Raw genomic sequence first — 18754 nt, 5'->3', positions numbered from 1 at the left:
ATATCAGATAATATTAGATGGACAGTGGTCATTCACAGTACCTAGCTTTATGCCTGAAAGAGAGTATTTGGGGTCTGAATAAGCTAGTGGGAGCCACAAATTGTAAAATGTTACATTAAATCAACAGAAATAAAAGTATATTTGGCACTTTGCTGTTTAATGATATCCAGAATCCAGAATCTTGAAAAGTAAAAACATTTTGTAAGATTTACTATTTAAACCTAAGGCTGCCACAGTGTAATTATTTCTCACCTTTATCCAATTACGGTGAATCGCACCTATTACCACAAAATAAATGATTAAACTAAATACTTTGTAAAAGTAAGGTTTCTCAAACATGTTTTCGTCCATGTTTTCCTTCAGAGGAATGCCATGATTTTCAGTGAGTGAGTTTAGCTTTACGCCGCAGTCTACAGTATTCGAGATTGATGGCGGCGGTCTGTAATTAATCGAGTCTAGACCAGACAATCCAGTGATCAACAGCATAAACATCGATCTGCGCAAATGGGAACCGATGACATGTGTCAACCAAGCCTGACCACCCGATCCCGTTAGTTGCTTCTTACCACAAGTGGTCACTGAAGACCAGTATTCTAACCCGGACCATCACGGGTCGTCAAGATTTTCAGGTTTTCGTAAACTTCTATTGGGCTTATAATGTGTCCAGCAATATAACGCAGAATCTGAAGCAAACCGCGAAAAGCATAACGCCAGATACTGTACAGGAATATACCGGTTCAACGGTAATCTTGCACAGCCCTACTAAAATATAATTAGTAGCATTAAATGTTTGAAAATTTATTTCATTTCTTTCCATTTGGACTTATTTTTCATATTTCATTTATTTGATGGTTTCAGCAGGGTTGTGTCGAATCTTGAATAAATAAGGCTACACAAACGATTAAAATATTTGTAATTCATGGAACACTAGTATGATGTTGATAAGTATTTATTGTACAGCATAAGTGACAAGGTAGAGTTTCTTTAAGTTATTTTTCGTATTCTTTTTGTTGCTGTTTTCAGCCTTTAGCAGGCATAAAGAGTTGAGATTTAAGCCTTAAGCTGAACTTTAAGTCTCAAGTCCAAAGTCTAAAATTGAGCTTTATATCGCAAGTAATATGTCTTGGAGTCTTAAGAGAATAACGCAGGTAATCAATTAAAGAGTGTTTAATTAAAAAAAAAATAGTGTGATCGTATTTATTTTGTATAATAACTGTGCGATGTCTGTTTATATAGTATCAAGTTTTCCTTTCTCCAACATAGTGTGTCAACAACGATACGATATAAGCGTCAACCTTAAGATTACACCCTGTGCAAACTGAAGTCAAGCATGAAGTAGCACATGCTGTCACTTGTTCCTCACACATGCTGTCACTCGTGGCGCGCGGTCACTGTGCGCCAATGGCTAGCTAGGTTATTAAGCGAGTTATGTTCATCGGGGCATAAATCACCATCCCCATGAAGTCTTTGAGTGGTGGGGCCCGGAAAGTCACGACTGAGGCCGACCTTTACGCTGCAGTGTTGGATAAGCATTATGGTCCGATGAATTATTGTGGATTTCAAATGCTTATCTCTTTTATTTGACGGAGGTTACACAATAGGATTGGACAGCATGATTTACTGTCAGAGTAACGTCGATAATTGGTTTTGTTATCTTGAGTTCAGACACCGTGGTGTATATAGGGGTAAAAAACCCATTTTCTTAATCGTTATAAATTATCATACCAAATGTGGCACTGACTTTACCATGGGAGTGTGTTTATTAAGCAATATGAAGCACTTCAGGTGTTCGGAGAAAGGAGAAATGTACCTGCTCAACAGACAGGTCAATTGCTCACCTGGAAAAGAACACAATCAAATTGGGAAAATCGCATCGGACTCTTTCACTTACGCTTCAGATTTGAAATATTGTCCACTTCTTCGTCATAAACGTAATTGTAAATTCTTTTTTGATGCATGGTATGCTGAAACAGCCATAAGCAACGGTGTCCGTGCATGAGTCCGCTTTGTTTCATATCACACCGACCCATGACGATCCGGGCTAGAACTCATCTTCAGTAACAAAGGCATGTCGTAGGATGCGACTATCGGGATCAGGTTGTCAATCTCCCTGTCTTGTTTGACGCATGTTATTGTATCCCAGTTGCGCAGATACATGCTCATGCTGTTGATCAGTGGATAGTGTGGTCCAGACTTGATTATTCACAGACGGCCGCCATATAGCTGTAACATTGCCGGCAGCGACAACTGGTTCATAATTGACAAATGGGTCACAAGCAAAGTCACTACCAAGGAGAACCTGAGCCCACTTGCACAAAGCGGTCTTAGCGCGACAGTGATTGTAATTCCCACTCTCCAACATAGGCTAAGGATAGTTGTTGCGTTAAGATCGCTATGTGCATGTAGGCCCTGGTCGATTTCTGTGGAGTGTACCTACCTGTTCGTTAACAGACCAGTTTACGGCGTGGACATTCTATTTCTAGCAAGTTCAAGCAGTATCAAAGGTATTATCTGACTCGACAAGTAGAAGGACATGCGACAGACATAACACACGACGACGAGACACCAGTGACTCTACACCGATCCACAGAATTCAAAACTAAAGTTCAGCTGTAATGAGAGCTGTACTCTTATAGTCCGTTAATGCACTTGCCGAGGGTACATGATCTCAACATCATATAGTAATGTCATCGTGACCCTGCTTGTAACGTACTCATCTGTTAGGATGATATCCGGTTTACCCAACTCTCAACATACGTTTGACACAAGAGGTGGTGGTGTAGCTAAGTGGTTCAAGCGTTAGCTCGCCACGCCGAAGGGCCTGGTTCGATTTCCCACTTGGGTATTGTGTGTGAAACCCATTTCTGGTGTCCCACGTGTTGATATGGCTGGAGTGTTACTAAACGCGTCGTAAAACTAATTCGGTCACTGAGTTTTTGTCATGGGTGTTTGCTTTGTCTTCGCGTAATTCCATAACCACCCGGCAGATTTAAATGTTATTCCTTTATTAAGTACATAATCTATTAATAATTTATTTATAAAATAGGTGAAAAAATGATTCTTCTTTAACCAGATTCATATCAGTTTGCATATATTAGCGTCTTTGGTCGACTGGCAGGTAGGTGAGTTTGGCAGCTATATTGCTGATAAACGTACCTACATCCATCTGTGTTTGTATGATGACATAAACGGTTCTTTTATCTGCACCGGTGTGTGCGTTATCACAGCAAGGTTATGTGATCAGCCTCCAAATCCCGCTCGATTCGCAACGTAATCCTCTTCAGCCATCCGTAGATACTCAATATCTTCACATGCTGAATTGACGATTCATTAAAAAGTTTTGCAAGGAATGCTAAGCATGGAAACAGCTTTGTATGTCGACTCCATCTGCACTACCCCAATGTCTTCTCTCCCCTCAGATGTTAATCGTGGCATAATTCATGTACTTGTGGATCCTATCATGCATTCTAGTGTGTCTTTGTACCCTGTTGAATCATTCTGCACGTGCAGTTTATGCAAATACTCCCTGAATATCAGTGATTGATATTGCTATGTGCAAAATGAACAAAAGTGTTACTTTGCAAGCCAAAATGTGAACAAAGATAATTTAAGATGATCCTGGACAGTTTTTCACAATATATAAGACACCTTCTTCTTTTCACTAAAGCAAATCAGCAAAAAAAATGTTTTTAGAGACTGTGGTCAAAATGGTGACTTTAAAAATGGTTTATCTTTGTCTCAAAGCAGAATCTTATTTTGACCTTTCTTCTGGACATTTACAGCACTGTTACTGGTGTATTTCGGTCGAAATTCGGACAATTTAATTCTCCTGACAATATGAATGCATCTGAGAAGTTTGTTTTGTGATTTACATAAATCTGTTTTTCAGCTATATTGTAAACCTGCCTTCAAACATATCTTTGACAGTTTTTCAGTAATTCATGAAGGTAGGACGTAACGTTTATTTTGGCGGTTAGTGTAGGTGCTCACCATATCGATCACTTGATTGTCTGACACAGTGGTGAAACATGCATAACATAGTCTCTGTGTATTCGGAAATGGTCGGTGTACACAAAACCTGGATCCTAATTATAAGCCTGTGGCGGCGGATCGTAGTATGGGTTGACGCCGATCTTAGCAACTTTTTTAGCATAATTACCACGGCGGGGGACAACATGAAATGGTTTCACACATTGTGCCAGTGTGAGGTGTCGAACCCGGGACTTTGGTGTCATGAGAGAACGTTCTGGGGCACTCACCCACTCATTAACTCAAATTATTATGCATGTTTCAATGCCTCGGCTCACCCTCTTCTTCTCGACAGGGGGGACCGTCATCCATGCCATCGATGTGTCGAACCCAGACAACATGACAATAGTGGCCCACGTCGAGATGGCAAACGTGGATTTCACGGACGTCGAGTTCTGCGGCGATTACGTCTTCACGGCCGTTGACGACCAGGCGGAGAGAGCCAATGGCAGGGTCATTATCTACTCGGCCTACAATGCCACTTCAATGTCGATGTCAGAGGTCGTCCAGATTCCGGGTAAGAAGCTTCGTTTACTCGATATATCATTTGTCGCGAACTACGGGTATCTCGACATTGTCTCGATGAATTTGAAGTTTCCGTTCTTGTATATGACTTAAAACAGTTATAAATAAACAGGTCTGTCGGCATGGCCCTTTATTGTACTCTTGATAGATATTTGTCTCACTTCATACGTCTGTCTTTGCTAAAACTTTGCAGCTTCAGGATACATTTCGTTTATCTCAGGAGGGCTCATTCCATGATTTGTTTGTTGACTGTTTAGCGCCGCACTGAGCAATATTCCAGTTATATTGCGGCGAGGTGTAAATACTCTAGCCTGGACCAGATAATCCAGTGATCAACAACATCAGCATCGATCTATGTGTCTGGGATAGGATGACATGTGTCAGCCAAGTCAGTGAACCTGAACACAGATCCCGTTAGTCACCTCTTACCCTTCAAAGAAGTGAGACCGCCGTGACTGACCTACATAAGTACCAAGTACTACAGCACGCTGGTCTATTCCCATGTTTACAGTGGGGGCTGTCCCCGACATGTTGAAGCCTACCCACGACTGCTCCAAGGTGATCGTCGCCGTTGAGGGCGAGGCGTATCAGAACCCTCCCAACCAGATCACCGACCCCGAGGGACTCGTCGTCATCATCAGTTTCCACGACACCATCAGCAACTACACAAAGACATCACTGAACTTCACAAAATATAATGACAGGTAAGATCTGGGCATCTTCTGTTTTTAAATATATGTGTATATTTGACGATGTTTGATTGATCAGAAGACTTCTCTATCCAGATCGTGTCATCCGGATAAACGAGTCTGCCTTTGTACATTAAATACATAGTATATTTTGTGATGCTCCAGGGTGGCAGACCTCCGATCGTCCGGTGTCCGTCACGTGTATCAGGAGAACAACAACCCCTTCTCCAACGACGTGGAACCTGAATACGTGGCCCTTAACGCTGACGGCACCATGGCATACGTCGTTCTGCAGGTACACGCGCACAGACTGATTTGGTAGATTCTGAATGTGGAAAGGGAAATGTCATCACTATGTTTACTGAAAATGCGATATGGCGCGATACACTGTTCATCTCATGAGTAATCCAGACTGACAAAATAATTTCTGTCATAAATTCCTATCTTCAGTTTGATCTCTTCATGGTCATGAAATAAGGATTCCGGACCAGAAGGGTCAACGGGTTTTTTTTAAGAACCGGCCGTGATGGTGATCAGGTCACCAGTCCGATGACATAAATTATCGATGCCCAGGATATTAACCACTCCGTCTGTCTGGTGACCCGGATGTAAAACTACATCCATACAGGTACAACGGAGTGCTGAAAATGTGTCGTCGAGAGTCAGTGGCAACGAACGCCGACCATCCTGGTCTTGAAGGTTATCTTCATCTACCGTGCTGATTATTAAACCTGGAAATTGAATTGATGGAAGGTCATATTCATCATGATCAGAGTGACTGAGTAAATTTGGTTTTACGACGGTTTGGCAATATTCCTGCAATATCATGGCGGGGGACAGGAGGAAAAGGCTTCATACAGGATGCTAAGAACAAAACCACCGGCCCAATGTGCCGTTTTAATATTGTCTCCTGCTTCAGGAAAACAATGCAGTGGCCACGGTGGACCTCGTCAGTCAGAACATCACCGGAGTACATGGACTGGGATACAAGGACTGGAGCAAGCTTAAGCTTGACCCTTCGGACGAAGATCGAGGTAGGAGTGAGTGAACGAGATGGGTCAGTGATGCACAAAGCCACTTAGAAGGTGGTCAGATGTTATTATTGGGATTATACGTTCTTGGTAAAGAACAGCGGTGGCTGATTAGGTGCTGGCGATTAGGTTTCTGACTCTGGGGGTGTGGGTTCGAATCCTGGATGGGACTCAGCCCCCAAGAGTACTAGAATCTGTACTTTACTAAGAAAGACTAATCCATAATACAACATATGTTGGGTGACTGAGTTGGGTTTACATAGTTCTGAGTGAGTTTAGTTTTACGCCGCACTCAACAATATCCCAGCTATATGGCGGCGGTCTGTAAATAGTAGAATCTGGACCAGACAATCCAGTGATCAGAGAATCGATCTGCGCAACTGGGAACCGATGACATGTGTCAACCAAGTCAGCTAGTCTGACGATCCGATCCCGTTAGTCGCCTCTTCCGACAAGCATAGTCGCCTGTTTATGGCAAGCATGGGTTGCTGAAGGCCTATTCTACCCCGGGACCTTCACGGGTCATACATAGGTTTGAGAAATATGCCAACAGAATCCACCATCTTTTTATCATAAGGTGGCAAAGGTTTTCGTTTTCTTTCCCTTTATCGAGTTTATGTCGATTAACACAACCAGGGAATGTATATTCCACGCACTGGTTACACAGAGCCTAGATATAACTTTGAAACATACCTTCATTTGTTTGCTTTTGTCCCATCTCCGGATACAGCAGGTGTGTATTGCAGGTGCCTTACTCTACACCTACTCTGTAATAGTTATGTCTTAGGCAGGTTTGTCCCACCTGAGGTCACTGCAGGTGTTTGTTGCAGGTGCGTTCCTCTATCCCTACTCTGTACTGGGCATGTACCAGAGCGACTCTGCAGTCTTCTTCCGGTTCAAGGGCGTGGATTATCTCTTGATGGCAAATGAAGGGGATGCGAAGGACTATAGTTTCGGTACCTACAAATGGAGCGAGGAAGTGAAAGCGGGCAAAATCGATGCTAGTAGTAAGTTACTGAAACTTCCTCTGCCACAGAATAAACGACCAGAGATTAATCAGTTTCCAAAAAGCACCTAGATGGATTTCATTGAAGGTGAATGTAAAATAGTGGCGAAACGTTTCTGAATGGACCATGGAAATCAGGGATGACACCAGGTGTTTCGTGGCATTCTGTGTACCTAATAGTAAACTAAAATGGATCGGGTAACTGGTGTCTAATAATTCATCCATGTAGTCGTTGAAAAGGAAGAAACGCCATTCTTGTGTGTCTCGACGACAGACTCACATGTCAAATGTTGTCACAAAGGAGCCAATACTGACAATATCTTGTCATATTCAATTAGTACTCCACACTAAAATATACCGATTATTTCTTTTAGTACTGCCTGCCCTAGATGCTACCACAAGGGATCAGCTGACACGTGACACCCTGCTTGGTAAGAACCCCTTGGGGATTTCTGTCTCTGTGAGTGAGTACAGATTTAGGCGGTTTTTAGCAATATTCCAGCAACATGGCGGCGGGGGACCCCAGAAATGGGCTTTGTGCATTATGCCCATGTAGGGAATCGAACCCCGGTCTTCAGCATAACGAATTAGGGCTAGCCTGCCGGTTTCGTCTGTTATGGGGACCCCAGAAATGGGCAGTAATGTCTCAAACGTTTACCACTTCCGGTAGCCCAAACTGCAATTAGAATCCCCGATGGTTGTACCTCTAGTCAATGAATTATGAAATCTTTGACGACCGGAATGGGCAATATTCCAGCAATATCCCGGCAGGGTACACCGGAAATGGACTCCACACATTGTAAAATGGTGGGAATCGAACCAGGGAACCAACATGACAAGCGAACGATTTAACCACTATATTGACAGAATCGGGGATTGTGTTGCTTTTGTCACTGATCAAGTTAAGCAGGCTTCCACTTGTTTCAACTCGCTGTGTTGGTCTGAAACTGACTGCGGCATAAAACAATATGGAATAAAACACAAATTAGGTCACCGCATGGTAGAACCGTACTTACACGAATCTGTTTCTTATTCTATATGCATACTCCCATATTTGAGTAGGGGCTTTGATAAGTGTTAATCTTGTTTAAACAGGTCGTTTGACGGTATCGGTGTCTCCAGCCGGTAAAAACTCGTCCGGGAATCTCGAAGCTCTCTACACCTTTGGTGGGAGGAGCTTCTCAATTCGGCAAACAAATGACATGTCGTTGGTGTATGACAGCGGCGATGACCTATCGAAGAGACTTTATGCCCATAACATGGACCTGTTCAATGGTCACGTGGGTAAAGCATCTCACAGACCCTTTGAAGATTACGACCTACGGTCCAGAAGCAAAGTAAGTTCTGATAACCTGACACCAACAGTGAACCCAACCTCCGACCCCGACCTCTTACCTCTGATTTCAGCCCATTGTACGCATGCAGTGTTAAACGCTTTTCAGTTATTTTGTATGATGTATTTACTGTCATTACAATCGCCGAACACGTATATATTTGCTATGATTCATATATTTTTTTTCGGGATCCCTGTCATGCATGCCCTGCATATATGCCACTACGACAAAGGCAAACCCAACATGGCCATCAGCTAAAAATACATTTGTAAGACACAAAACACAAACCAATCCAGTCAGCACCTTACATTCTATTAGTGAGCTGTCACTTAATCCACAGGATTGCACCGATAGCGTTTCATCCATCAATACAAAGAAGATCATCCCGAGTCATAACTTTCCCCGAATCCTTGAACCTGACCTTTAACCTGATCCTGAACCTAAACTAGCCTTGACCCTCATCTTAAACTTGAGTCCAGATGATGACCTTGCCTGAGCTCCGTCCCTGACCTTAGCTTACACCGTCCCTGATTTTCGCCTTGTCGTTGCAGGGCTTAGAGACAGAGGCAGTCGCGACAGGGGAGATTGAGGGACGGACGCTACTGTTTGTGGCGAACGAGCGTCCCGGCACCATCTTTGTATACTCATTAGATTCCGACGTTACGAAACCTGAGTTTCACTACATCTACTCCGGCATCCCAGAGACGAGGACTAAGTCCTGGCAGGAACTGTACGATGATCGCCAACTCTCGGAAATTGACTGCGAAGATATTAAGTAGGTCCCAGATTGTAACAAAGGACTGGGCCAGTACCTGGTCTGAATACATTCTAATCCTCAGTTTGACACGGGAGTGAGTGAGTGAGTTTAGTTTTCTTCCGCATCCAGCAATATTCCAGCTATATGACGGCGGTCTGTAAATAATCGCGTCTAGACCAGACAATCCAGTGATCAACAACATGAGAATCGATCTGCGCAACTGGGAACCGATGACATGTGTCAACGAAGTCAGCTAGTCTGACCACCCGATCCCGTTAGTCGCTTCTTACGACAAGCATAGTCACCTTTTTATGGAAAGCATGGGTTGCTGAAGACCTATTCTACCCCGGGACCTTCACGGGTCAGTTTGACACGGGGTTGAATCGATTGGAAGTATTAAATACTAGTAACATGATCACTTCTCCTTGTTTTTTGGGTCTTCGATAAAATTTATTGACTGTAACCTGCATGTGACTATTGAACATCAACTCATTCATTTGTAAATAACCAGTATCATTTGTAAATAAAATAGAAACGTGAATTTAATACTGACAGTTGCGCACTGATAGAATACGAATGACATACACATATGAGTTGAATTAATCGATGACTATCTAAAATTAATCAATGACAACCTTAAATTCGATGGAAATAATTATTGTACCCTTGAAAACGATACGTCATTTAATTTAACATGACTACTGTATATCAATGCATTACCGTTGTACCGTACTTGATGATTGTTAATGACCTGTTCAGGTTTGTGAGTGGTGACAAGAGTCCAACAGGCAAGCCTGTTCTGCTCGTCACCGGATCCGTCAGTGGAACTCTCTCTATCATCAACGTTGAAGGTAGGTGACCCGCATGAGTAAGATATGAACCCATATGTACTCATTACAGGCGGCCGGTTGTCCTAGGCATCGTAATTAGCTAACAGAGTTGCGCCCCCTTGATGTTAAAGAACACTGCGACCGTTAGCTCAAGTATCTCTTATTTCCTAATATATCTAGATTGCTATTAGAGTGGCATCAAATCAGCTCACTCACCCACTTGCTGAAACAAACTAAGCCACATAACAATGTGTTGATCCAAGTTACATTGTAACGTTTTAAGCGTACATGTTCGTCATCTAGAAACCCTAAGCAGATCAACCGGAGCTGCCCCCATTGTTGACCCAAAGTTTGATCCTAGATCATGATTTGTGAACCATTTCGAAAAGATGCCGTTAGATGTATCACGTTGATCTATCTGTGTCTTTCTTTAATAGTTACGAAGTCACCGCCCCAAACAGAGAAGCCGACATCCTCTGCTGGCGGCCTAACAAGCGAATGTACGTACACCCTGTTATGTTGGGTTCTGCGTATGTTTCAACATAGGTGTATGTAATATAATTATCGGGGACTTTCGGGGGTTTTTTTGTTTCGTTAGGGTGATGTGGAATTTTTTAATAGACTTTTACTCTCTTTTTTAAGCAGTTACCAAATGCATCCTACTTATTTTTGTCTGGCATCGTATTCTATAGTTCTACACGTTGTACAGAGGTAAATTAACCCAAGAACCTCATCTCTTTGCTTCTCGTTAGATCTAAACTCCCTAGATGTGCCAGGAGAGGTTATCCTTGTCAGATGTTCACCATGATAACCTGAAATGTAAAATGTATTACCAATCGACATACATCACCTCGTTTAACCTACTGCTTTGACCTTCAAAGCTCATTAAACATTTTTAATATTTCTTTCAGTAACGCTTGCTGTAATTACAACCGCAGTTGTCTACCTTTGTGGAAGGATGTGGCCTTGAACTGAAGACTATTTGAATCCTCCATGAACAAAGATTAATTTGTAGTTACAAATATGCAACTCGATTCATCACTTGGTATTAAGAATGAGATCTGTGATGTTTTATGATACGGTTAAAGTTTGAAGTATTATTTTGTTGATTTTGAAGAGAGTTGAAATTGTAAAATGTATGCCTGTACTTTGATGTCTATATGTAATGCCAATCATGGTTATGCATGATGTAATCAACGTGATATTCTTGTGATAAACGTGTGTGTACATTGTGTTCCGCACAAAATGTTCAAAACAAATATCTTCAGGTAGCTACGTGACAATATACCGCAGACGGGACGTGACAATATACCACACACGATACATAACAATATTGTCTACCAAGGCTGCATAGGGTACAGAGGCCGTGTGCAACAGAGCCATTACACTAGGGTAAAACTACCAGCAGTTATATAGTCCAAGTGGTAAAACAGGTGTAGTCATATGAAATCCGATACGATATTCATATTTCGTATTTCATTATTCATTTTTCATTCCCTTGCCGCCACCGGTTTTGGAAGACTGGGATTCACAAGCGGAAGCCATTATAACCATGTTCCGCAGTTTGCTGCCCCAACGCTTCAAAATGAAACGTTAGCGCAGCAGACCCCTCGAACCAAGCCGAAGTCATTGAAGGTTCATTTCGTTAAGAGCAGCAGAGTGTAAAAAGCACAAATTTACCGTATTTACTGGTATAAATAATGGTTTGGCTTGCTTCTCACAGAAAAAAACAGTTCCTAGCCTAATGTGGCTGGTTAGCCTGGTTTTACCTAGGAGCATTCGTAACTACTCGCCTCTTTCCGTAACGTGCATCCGGCCTGAATCCGGAATGACACGAGTAGTTAGGAATGCCCGAGAGGTATCATCGGTGGAGCGGGACATACCCGCCTTTCCGCGAACACATCGTGTTATCAGTATTTTATAGGAATTGATAAACACGTCTCCAAAACAAAAACGCGCATCATTCCAGTGGCGATCCTACCTGTTTGTTGTTGCTGTAGACACGGGTGTTTGAGACAATAATGGTCTGGAGTGATGTTAAAATATAAATCACTGGGTGTGTGGATTGAACAGCTGATACTGTGACAACTCATACGAATATTTGTTATATACCAGTGCTTTTTGACTGTCAGTGTAATTCGAAATAAACTCCTCGAAAACCTCTACCTGTGATTCTTTGTCAAATGGTGATAGCAACATGTCCGTTATCAAAGGCTGGTTGGCTAGCTGTTTGTTTAACGCTTCACAATATGGCGGCAGTCTGTAAACAATCGAATCTGGACCAGACAATCCGATGATCAACAGTATGGACATAGATGTAAACATATGGGATACGAAAGCACATGTCAGTCTGACCACCCGAACCCGTTAGTCGCCTTTAGCATGGGTTCCGATGAGGGTGGAGGAGGCAATGTGCTACAATGTGTGAAGTCCATTTCCGGTGTGATATTGCTGGTGTCTCCGGTGTGATATTGCTGGTGTGTCCCGTGTGATATTGCTGGTATCTGCGGTGTGATATTGCTGGTGTGTCCCGTGTGATATTGCTGAAATATTGCTGAAAGAGGCGTTAAGCTAAACTCACTCCGTTATCTCAAGAGAATCTGGAATGTTTATGAAGGAGAAAAACGTAAAAGAGCGAGAGGCGACCAAATGGACCCAGTGCTGATCAGGTTCACTCACTTCTTGACGGCTTCTCATCGTAGCCCGGAGGAAACTGGAATAAGGATTAATAGAGTAAGATCTGAGTGAGCATTGAGCGGGTACCATATTATGCCACTTTGAACAGTATTTCAGCTTGTCAGCTTCATGTTATAAAGACTAAAGTCTAAAGTGATGCATTATAAGTGCCATCATCAACCAGGTCAGCAGGCGTGACCATCCGCCCTTTACAACAAGCACATGCTTCTAAAGACTTGCTCCAACCTGGAACACCACGGCTATATGCTCCCGTTATGAAGGACAATCTGCCCACAGGCACACCAAATGCTCTTCCATATCATACGTTTATCCCAAAAAACACAGCACCACCGGTTTTATAAATACATCGTCTTAATGAGGTTAACGAGTTAAAATGCCCAGATGGGGACCCTTATGGAAACCAAGAGCAAGAAACAGATGGACAACATTATCTTATATGGTGTACCTCGCAGAAGGTGAAGCAAGGTTCTTGGTGATCTCAGCAGTGATAACAGTTACTAAGCTACGAAACATCTCACTGTACCCATGTGTAAGGAACAGAACCCATAACCTTCGCGTGAGGGGCGAATTCTTTATCTACTACACTGCCCCTTCACACTATGGGATCTACGTATCTTACCACGTGTGTAATCCAAAATTGGTACTCCTATTCTCCAAGAAAAATATTGTGGAATTCACATTTCACTTTAATTACTTAAATCTCAAAACGTTTATCTGTTGCCGAAACCGTCAACATGTTCGTTTGCGATGTAAACAAAAAGTGATCCCTGGGGATTTTACATCTATAGGTGCAAACAGTATGATTATGTGACTGCTTCTTTCGGTTGTTTTATCAGTGATTTTACCAAACTGTCACGTAACAAATCCAATCATATTCATCTTGAACTGCAGTTAAGCACACTTCATATTTGCCAGCCTACAAAGAATAATAGTTCTGTTAAATCCCGGAGATTGTGTGGGAAAACGACAATACTAAGCAGTACCTAGAAACCGTTTGTCAGATAGTGTTCAGGATTTAATCAAACAAGCGTGTGCCTTTTGTGGCAGAAGCATTGTTATATTGCAGAGCCCCTACACGCTTCTCTTACAGATGTAATAATTTAACGAATAACATGCAGTTTCAAGAATGAATGTGATATTGTTTAACGAAGTGGTTAGAAGTGAGTAAATGGGATTTGGAATCAGAAAGTCATAACACTTCAATTTAATTTAAAAGAAAATATTATGACATTCATTCTCCAAAACAATACAATTAAATAATAATTCATTTGTGCAACACCAACAAAAACAAGTAAAGTAGACTTTTATTATTTTTCTTTTGGCACATATATATGAGGATATACATTGGGGGCTAGCTCGGCTATACTGTGTTAAAAACCTGTGGAGTGTAGCTGGTGTCCTGGTTGTTAAACCTGGACACGATAGTAAAGCTGCCTTGGGGGCTTAGCCGGTTCCTAAGGGGAATGGCTGAATACCCGAGCTAGCCCAAAGTTGGACGGAAACGTGGATTAGTGGAGGTACCGTTATCTGTATGGACTTTGGTATAGACCAATCCAAGGTATGGCAATATAATAGATACTATGCTGGATAAGTATGTTAACTGAATAGGCACTAGGCGCTGGTATGGAGCCAGCATGGACTGATGGAGAACCATTGGCGTTGTGAGAACCTGTATGTCAGGTATGCAAGGATCGTGGGTAGGCAGTGATACATATGCCAACTGGTAGAAAGCCAGCGCACTGGTATGTTTGACCTGTATGGCAGCTGGTGTAAAGTCAGCGCGTAGGTGGTATGTATGACCTGTATGGCAGCTGGTGTAATGCCAGCGCATAGGTATGTTTGACCTGTATGGCAGCTGGTCTAAAGCCAGCGCGTAGGTGGTATGTATGACCTGTATGGCAGCTGGTGTAATGCCAGCGCGTAGGTGGTATGACCCGTATGGCAGCTGAGGCGAGGTCAGCGCGTAGGTATTTATGACCTGCACGTACAGGTAGGTATTACAAGAATGGGATTGGTGGAAAGGCAGTACTGTATGAGTACTACCTATGACTAAAGGAGGCGGAGGGGCCGGATGGTGGGATGATAAAAACAAAGGCGAGACGGAGTAAGAGGGTGATCACGTGGTAAACTGGTGTATATATAGGTGTAGTGACGTATTTCCGGTACCGGTGAGTACAAAACTAACGACGAAACATAGATGAACATGGAATGAATTATAGTAGAACTGCATCTGGTTGTTGCACAACTACAACAAGAATACATGGACAAAGACGCAAATAGAATGCATTATAATGGACATAAGTTCTAGTTGCTGCACAAACTAAAATATAAAATTTTCATTTTGTGCAACACCAACAAAAAACAAGTAAAGTAGACTTTTATTATTTTTCTTTTGGCACATATATATGAGGATATACATTGGGGGCTAGCTCGGCTATACTGTGTTAAAAACCTGTGGAGTGTAGCTGGTGTCCTGGTTGTTAAACCTGGACACGATAGTGAAGCTGCCTTGGGGGCTTAGCCGGTTCCTAAGGGGAATGGCTGAATACCCAAAACGAGGTTATACCGAGAGCCCCCAAGAAGGTGGAAGTGAAAGGGGGTGGACTATAGTAGAGCACCGGAGGTAAGCCTACTGAAGTTACACATGAAAATGCTACAAGTATGTATGCACTAATGGACAACTAACAGGTTGTACATCACTGAATGTACACACTAGGAACCATGTAAACCAAGGATGAGTAAAGTGGACGGAGACAACTATATGCCGGACGGGCAGGTTGAGGGTCAACTGCCTTGCATGATTGGAAAGCCCACCGAAGGTTAGGCATAAGAACAAATGTGGAACATGAGTAAATTACGTAGAATGTAAAGGAGTGATAATATAAATTGTGGTAAACGCAGTGATGCTAACACAGGAGCACTACACAAACTAATGATATAAGTGATGGGTACTAATATAGAACACACCACATGTAGGGACGGCAATGTTAGAAAGTACACAAGGCTTGTTGTGCATGTCGCAGCACAATTTCTGGGGTACGAATGTATCTAGTAAAGCAATCAGATTGCCATCGTCCCAGCGTCTTGATGATGTGGTCTTCGAGCCGTGCCTTCGCTGCAGTTGTAGCCGCACCGATCCGAAAAGAATGACCTGAGTACATGGCAGGATTCAGACCAATAAGTCTGAGCACAATACGCAGGTGACACAAGAACATATCTCTACTAAATGGAATCTTGGCCGCACTGACGAACAGGGGATCTAAAGGTAGTGCCCCGCATAATTGTCTGGTGGCGACGAGTCTACGTAAAGACACAAGAGGACATGCTTCCTGATGTGAAGCAAACAGGGACACAGTTACGCCTTGGCGCAATGGATCTGTTTTAGAAGCTTTTAGCTTGATAGCACACCGTTGTCGGAGGAAATCAAATGTCACATCTTGCATACACAAGTTATAATCTGGGTTGAACGTATCACAGGTAATTTCACCACACCTGAGAAATCCAAAAAAGCCACAATACACATACACTCTAACACCAGATCAGTAGACGGACTAAACACACCAAGTCGTAGTTTTCTCACAATATTGCAAAGAATACTGTAAGTAATCGGGAGTCGAGTTTTGTTATTTGGAGTCATCAACCTTTTATAGCCACGCAACAAGGCTTGTAGCCTGTTCAGCGATCCCGAGTGTGTCTCGTCAAATAAAGAGTGTATCCCGGCCTGTAGATAGCTGAATCTGATGCCAGCCAAATAAGTTTTCACTGTGTCATGTTGCAGCTTAAGTGTTCCAAAGCAGTAGGTTATAAAGTATTGGAGATTGGGTTCACTAACTGGAGGCATGCCATTTGGGTTGTTAAATGTGGAAAATAGATTAAACTGCAGCATGAACCTTAAATATCGCTGGAAACCGGTAGCGTAAGTGACTCTTGTCCTAGGATTTATGGCTGCTGACCACAATAGCTGGAGATTAGAATTTAGGTCCACATCACACTTGAGCTGGCTGGGCACAGATGAGGGATAAGGTCCGCCGTCGGTAACAGTTCTCGGAAGCGGTCCATTTGAAACCGGGATAAAGAGTCAGCAATGTTATTAGACTTCCCTGGCACATGTTTACCTCTAAGTATGAAATTACCTGTGTCCGAGTGCCAAGTGAGTGTGCGCATGAGTGCCATTATGATGCTTTGACATTTAGATCGGCCCTTATTCATGATATCCACTGTAGCCTGGTTGTCGCACAAAAAGGTCACTCTCTTGCATTTCCAATGTTTACCCCATAATATGGTGGCGACGACGATGGGGTACAGTTCCAAGAAGGCAATAGAAAGGCGTGGTGGAAATGGAGGCTCAACATCAGTCCATCGCTGTGCGAACCAGGCATTATGGTAACATCCTCCATACCCTATAGTAGCCGAGGCATCAGTGAACAATTGAATATGAGGAGCGAGGATGAGTTCGTCATCGTGAAAAAAGGACATGCCATTCCATTGTTGTAAGAATAGGGCCCACATGGACAGATCGGTACGACACGCTTGTGAGATAGTAACATGATGATGGAGTTCGGCCACTCTAGTAGACAGCTGAATAAGGTAAGACACGAAAGAGCGCCCTGGTAAGACCACTCGCGCAGCTTAGTTTAGGTGTCCTAGGAGTGACAGCAGTTCTTTTTTGGTACATTTCTTCCTGTGGCTGAATGATGCTATGAATTCCTGGATGCGACGTACCTTGTCTCCGGGGAGGAAGGCAGTCAGACTGTGGGAGTTCAGGATAATGCCTAAATACTCTATTTCTGTGACAGGGCCTACGCATTTCTGTAGCGAGAGGGGAATTTGGAGCGGACTGAATAATTCAAGGATGGAATGCATCGTCACTGTAGCTGGATATTCTGGGGCGTCAATGGTGAGGAAATCATCCAGCAAATGCAGCACAAACTGCACCTGATATTTGTTGAGTAAAATCCAGCAGATAGCTTGTGAGAGAGGGTCGAAGATAACTGGGCCAGATCTACAACGTCTGCACAACTTCTGGAAAACTGAACAGTCATGCAGCTTTCTTATATTTGCACTGTCGAATTCCATGTGTAGTGTCTTTACACTGTAGGCATATATGAGCATAAACGCAGTTGGCACGCCTACATCCCACATCATTGAAATTGTTACAGATTTCAGTATTATCGAATAGCACCCTCTCCCTTCCTTAGGTATCTGTAGGTTTTCTTCTATGTAGTGCTATGTCATATTGCAAACCTCTAGCAATACCAGTTTCAGTAGGTTGGGAGCATATTTCTGTAGAATGTGTGACGCTTTGAAACTTGTCACAGGACCTTGCCCTTTTCCCAGACGTGACGAGAGTCCAAAACTTAGAGACTCGGATTCCCCAGTTAATGGGCACGCCCTTCTCAGCGTATGCTGCCACTCTCGCTGCGAAGAGTTTGTGGTAATCATAATGAGCTGATCCCCCATAGTATTTGGCCAGAGTGATGCAAGTCTGTTGATGCAGGTCCATTTAGCGCATTGTTACAACATCGTCACCACAGAAAATCCTTTTGTATATATCAAAGGCTTCTAGGAATTCGTATATTTTTAAAGAACGGCTGGTGCGAACGTCGTCTTTCTGGAGTACTGAGCTGCCATTTAGATCCACGGGACGGGGTTCACCTTGCTCTGGGTTGGGCAGGAGCAGGACGGCTAGATTGACATATTTCCCTTCCTTGATTTTTTCTATGATGTGAGGGGGAACTGTATCAATATGGGGTAAATGATCGGAAGCAACACCTTCGATAGGGATCCCTGTGTAGGGATTCTCCTAGGTTCGGCCGTGTCGTAAACAACGCGTTGTAACTCCGCCAGTTGTCGTCT

At 43.0% G+C, this 18754-nt stretch overlaps 2 protein-coding genes across 4 annotated transcripts in view; one reads left to right on the top strand and one right to left on the bottom strand.

Annotated features, from left to right (window-relative positions):
• LOC137257944 (mesenchyme-specific cell surface glycoprotein-like) overlaps positions 1 to 12364 on the top strand; it is a 33734-nt gene extending 21370 nt beyond the window's left edge. For all 3 annotated transcript variants that reach the window (XM_067795457.1, XM_067795456.1, XM_067795458.1), the window contains exons 2-12: positions 4325 to 4546; positions 5066 to 5258; positions 5409 to 5538; positions 6163 to 6277; positions 7105 to 7281; positions 7655 to 7711; positions 8376 to 8617; positions 9166 to 9389; positions 10131 to 10222; positions 10639 to 10701; positions 11113 to 12364. In XM_067795457.1, the coding sequence (XP_067651558.1) occupies positions 4325 to 4546; positions 5066 to 5258; positions 5409 to 5538; positions 6163 to 6277; positions 7105 to 7281; positions 7655 to 7711; positions 8376 to 8617; positions 9166 to 9389; positions 10131 to 10222; positions 10639 to 10701; positions 11113 to 11171 (1574 nt within the window). In that variant the 3' untranslated portion in view covers positions 11172 to 12364. The remainder of the gene's footprint in view (positions 1 to 4324; positions 4547 to 5065; positions 5259 to 5408; positions 5539 to 6162; positions 6278 to 7104; positions 7282 to 7654; positions 7712 to 8375; positions 8618 to 9165; positions 9390 to 10130; positions 10223 to 10638; positions 10702 to 11112) is intronic.
• A 3964-nt stretch (positions 12365 to 16328) lies between these two features.
• LOC137257553 (uncharacterized) lies at positions 16329 to 18401 on the bottom strand. Its single transcript, XM_067794878.1, has 2 exons — positions 18220 to 18401; positions 16329 to 16941 (listed from the first exon to the last, which is right to left on the bottom strand). The coding sequence occupies exons 1-2, from the start codon at positions 18399 to 18401 to the stop codon at positions 16329 to 16331; spliced, it is 795 nt and encodes a 264-aa protein (XP_067650979.1).
• Positions 18402 to 18754: the final 353 nt, after the last annotated feature.

Source organism: Haliotis asinina, chromosome 12, assembly GCF_037392515.1.
Source record: "Haliotis asinina isolate JCU_RB_2024 chromosome 12, JCU_Hal_asi_v2, whole genome shotgun sequence".
NCBI classification, from domain to species: domain Eukaryota; kingdom Metazoa; phylum Mollusca; class Gastropoda; order Lepetellida; family Haliotidae; genus Haliotis; species Haliotis asinina.
This window is presented reverse-complemented; position numbering and strand designations above follow the sequence as displayed.

Excerpts from the sequence above, each read along its gene's own strand:
- LOC137257553 (XM_067794878.1), bottom strand. The coding sequence starts at position 18,401 with ATGGACCTGCATCAACAGACTTGCATCACTCTGGCCAAATACTATGGG. Across the intron at positions 16,942-18,219 it reads ACGTCTGGGAAAAGGGCAAG|AACTGTTACCGACGGCGGAC; the intron begins GTCCTGTGACAA and ends ACCGCTTCCGAG.